This window comes from Pteropus vampyrus, unplaced genomic scaffold, assembly GCF_000151845.1.
Source record: "Pteropus vampyrus isolate Shadow unplaced genomic scaffold, Pvam_2.0 Scaffold630, whole genome shotgun sequence".
NCBI lineage: Eukaryota > Metazoa > Chordata > Mammalia > Chiroptera > Pteropodidae > Pteropus > Pteropus vampyrus.
Window position 1 is genome coordinate 149,944 of NW_011889411.1, and position 4,052 is coordinate 153,995.

Here is a 4,052-nt window from a genome sequence, read left to right on the forward strand (position 1 = left end):
TCGGCTTGGGGCTTCTCGGGCACACTTGAGGCACGACCACCGGGACTCTCGAGGGCCACAGACACCGGGCCCCACCTGAGCGATCCTGATCTGCTCGGCCTAGGGTGACGCGTGGGTACCGTGCATTCTCAAAGCCCCTCGGGCGACTTTCAAGTGCAGCAACAGCTGAGAACCAGAGATGACGGACTCGGGCATCTGGAGGACTGTTCCGATGTCCTAACTAACTGGTGGCCATGTCCCAAGGTGCGCCACACAGGGAGAACTCTGCGGTGGCCCCAAAAAGGATTAATTCCTCATAAGGATGACTTCTGGATTACTCAAGGAATGCGAGAATACGTTTATATCGTGAAAACTTAAGCAGTATCAGACGGAGCCAAACTTCCTGTCACCAGAGACGGTCGATGCTATAAACCCTCAATCTTATGGCTTGTCTACACTCTTACACGCCTAGACACGCACTCGCAGGAAAGACACGGCAGCTCCGTGTGCTATTCCGCACAAACAGGATCATCATATCGTATTTACCGGCGTGCGCCTTGATCTTTCTCTGAATACGCCTCCCACGCCGACCTGCATCTACCCGACTTGCTCTTTAGAATCGACGCCCAGTAGTGGTCCACACTGTAAACAACTCGGTCTTTGGCCCCGCCCCCAGCCGACAGCCACCGCTCAAGTGCAGGGTACTGACCTTCGTAAAGGCTGCACAGTACCCCCAGGTGTGACGCAGCACGCTGTGGCCAGCCACCCCCCGGTGACAGACCCCGACTCGGTCTCCTGCTGCTCGTTATTTAAAAACGGTGCTGCAGTGGAGACGGGCCTTTGAACACATCCCCTCCCGCCACGTGTGCGCACGCGCGTGTGCGTGTGTGTGCGTGTGTGTGTGTGCGTGTGTGTGTGTGTGATCTCGGTCCCTAAAGAGGGACAGCTCTGGTAAAAGAGAACGCAGGTTTAAAATTCTGTGCCAAGCCGTTTCGTTACACAGGGCCCCCTGTCCCCATTGTTACATGTCCAGTGACAAAGGGTTAAGAAGGGAGGGAAGGATTCTAGAACGTCCATTGCCAGGACTTGGGACCACACCCTCAGCTCCTCACAAAGCCAACCAGCGGACCGCAGAGAGGGGAGCCCTCTGGGCACCGATTCAGAGAAGAAGGGAAAGCCACCCCGTGACAAGCGGAGAAGACCGTCCGGCCACTGACCGTCACCTCGGGGAAAGGAGGGACACTGGGAAGAAATCTCTACCCTCCCGTTTACACCCTCATCACAGGAAGACAAATTACGAGCCTCCCGGGTTCATTCAGCATGACCGCTGCATACCTGTGAGGTCGCAGACCCTGTGTCATGGGTCTGCCCCGGGGACCTCTCTCCCTCCCTGTCCCTCCTTTTAATGAACGCTCCAGTGTCATAATAGGAAGTACCATATGGCCACAAGCCACAGCGGCTTGACGAAGAATTTTACTGATGTGTGGTGGATGGTTCTTTTGCGTTCTATTTCCATTTTCTCCCAAACCTCGATGTATTTTGGGCCCGAGCTTCTGGATGCGAGCTGAGTTAATTTGCATGTGTAACCCTAAAGGAATGCTTTAGAGTACCGGAGGGGAACCGGCCCGTGGCCCGCTCGCCGGCACGCCCTGGCCCATCCCCCGCTAGGCCACCGACCCCGGGGGCGGCACCGTGTGGACGTGCGCCGGGGGCTCCGGCTCTCACCTCGGGGGCGATGTAGTCTGGAGTGCCGCAGAAGGTCTTAGTGGTCACGCCGTCCCACATGTTCTCCTTACACATGCCGAAGTCGGCGATCTTCACGTGGCCCTCGGAGTCCAGCATCACGTTGTCGAGTTTTAGGTCGCTGTGGTGGACGGAAGAGTTTAGGGACTTCATTAGACGCTACTTAATTGCAAGTCAACCAACAGCCACTCGTTCCCAGGAGAGACACCGGACGAGGCGCCGTGGGGACGAGGACGAGCCAGCCCCTGCCCTCTGACGGCTTGGGACTGAGCAGAGAGATGGAGAATGGTCCACAACCCCCTGCGTTTTGCTGCTTCTACGAAGCCGGCTGTCTCACGAGGACACCGTGAGACACCGGCTCTGAGATGAGACAGCCACAGAAAGCCCCGTAGTGTCCCGCAGGCTTCTCGTGGCCAGGAGCACTTCACACGTGCGGCTCACGGAGCCCTCGCGTTTTACAGGAAGACGTATCTTTCATCAGATTGTTTACATCTCTGAAGATCACGGAGGGGAAAAAAACGGGTCGAGAGAACCTGATTTAACTCCAGGTGCTCCGAGCTCTCGTAGGTCACAGCCGGGACTTCCCAGCAATTCCTTCCAATCGAAAACTACCTGCCGTGCCCTCGTTATGTGACAGGCACTGTGCCGGGAGCTGGGCAGACACGGCGGGCGAGGTAAACGCGCACCTGCTCTGGTTCAGATGAAACTCGCAGAGCCGAGAGGAAGATGGAAGTATTCGCGTCCGCGAAGGACTGTTAAAGACTATTACGGGGTGGCGCGAAGAGGAGGGCGCGACAGACACCTCAAACGGGTGTTGGGAGGACACCTGTGCTGATGAGGAGAGCCTGATGTGTTAGGGACCGCTGCACGTTCCCAGCACAGGGTGACTCCAATATCTATCCGCTTTCCTCCTCCCTGAACGCCTGTCCAGGTTGATGCTTGGTGCTTCAGCACCGAGGAGCAGGGAAGAGCCCTAGGAGATCAGGGGACCCGCTGCTGCTCAGCTCAGACCTCTACCCTCAGTTGTCTTCGCTGGGCAGGGGACCTCTGCGGTTTTTGCCTGTCCTAGCATCATGGAATGAGGGCGTCCACATTTTCCTTTGAAGAACCATTCCCATGTCACATAAGGCTGGTGGCGCCGACCTCAACTCCTGGCTCCAGGAGTGGTCGGGCAGCCCATCCTGGCCGATGGAGACACCCCATCCCGCTGGGCACGCCGATGCCTTCAGGGATGGCCATGTGACCCAACGTGAGCTACTGAAGCCACTGAGCATAAGCCCTGGCGCTTTGCTGGTACCATGGGAAAGGACTGAGCTCTCATTTACACCGAGATTGCTCGAGTAGGGGGACAGATCGTAAGTCTAGAAATGCCACAGGTCACCACCAGACCGAGAGAAGGAAGCCCGTACGGACAAAGCAAAGCACAGAGCGAGGGGGCTGGAGTGGAGGCTTGTAACATCATTGGAACCCCTGGATCTAATCAGGCCCAGATGAGTCAAGTCTGCCCCCCAGACTTTTCAGTTATGTCGGCCCCAAAATGCCTCTCTTAACCTAAGTTAAAAGAGTGGCTGTCATTTTCGACTAAGAGAATATAACCTGGAAATATATCCTGGCATCTCCCGGCTGTGTCTGTGAGGTCTCCTCTCCCGAAGGCAGGTTCCCTTGCACCCCCTGCTTGCCGCCTGCAACATCCTCGACCCCACTGCTGTCCATGGTGCTACCCGCTCCCAGCCTCCGTGCTTGTCCACAAGCCTCTGGTCTCTGAATGCCAGCTGGGAACTTAGAAAAGCTGGACTTTGCAGCAACTTGATTTACCTAAACGCATGACCTTAACCCTCAGCTTGACCACAAGCCCCCAAACAAGTAGCTGGGGCAACTAGGGAAGTGGAAAAAAATCTTCACTTGTTCTAGAAAAGGAGCTTCAGGCGTCAAGAGCCAGGCAGATCTTGGGGCTGGAGGAGGCTGTGGTCATATTCACTGCCTTCTTTTCTTTGACATGATAAATCTTCCTTCATGCTTCAAAATGGGGCTGGGACAATTGTTCTCATTTTCAGAAAGTCATCATGGAAAAAATCACCACACATTCCAGGGATGGGGACCAACACACCACACGCTAAGTGTGGCAGGAAGGACCTTCTGCCTTCCCCCACCCGACACCCCCAGGCATGGTCCTCAGAGAGGCCTCATCCTCTTTATCCGATTATCTAGAGATCTAACAAGGAAGAGGGGACTTGTGACACTTAAAAGACTTCGAAAAGCCACACACCTGCTGTCATGCAATTTTTCTTCCCGTTTTCATTGGACTATCAATTTTAAAAACTGTGTCAATC

General features: G+C 55.4%; 1 protein-coding gene across 1 annotated transcript in view; it reads right to left on the reverse strand.

Annotated features, from left to right (window-relative positions):
* The window catches only part of LOC105308818 (protein kinase C beta type), a gene marked incomplete at its 5' end in the record, with an annotated part of 91,925 nt that overhangs the window by 31,773 nt on the left and 56,100 nt on the right, over positions 1-4,052 (reverse strand). The window contains one exon of the mRNA XM_011384824.2: positions 1,705-1,843. Coding sequence (XP_011383126.1) covers positions 1,705-1,843 — 139 coding nt within the window. The remainder of the gene's footprint in view (positions 1-1,704; positions 1,844-4,052) is intronic.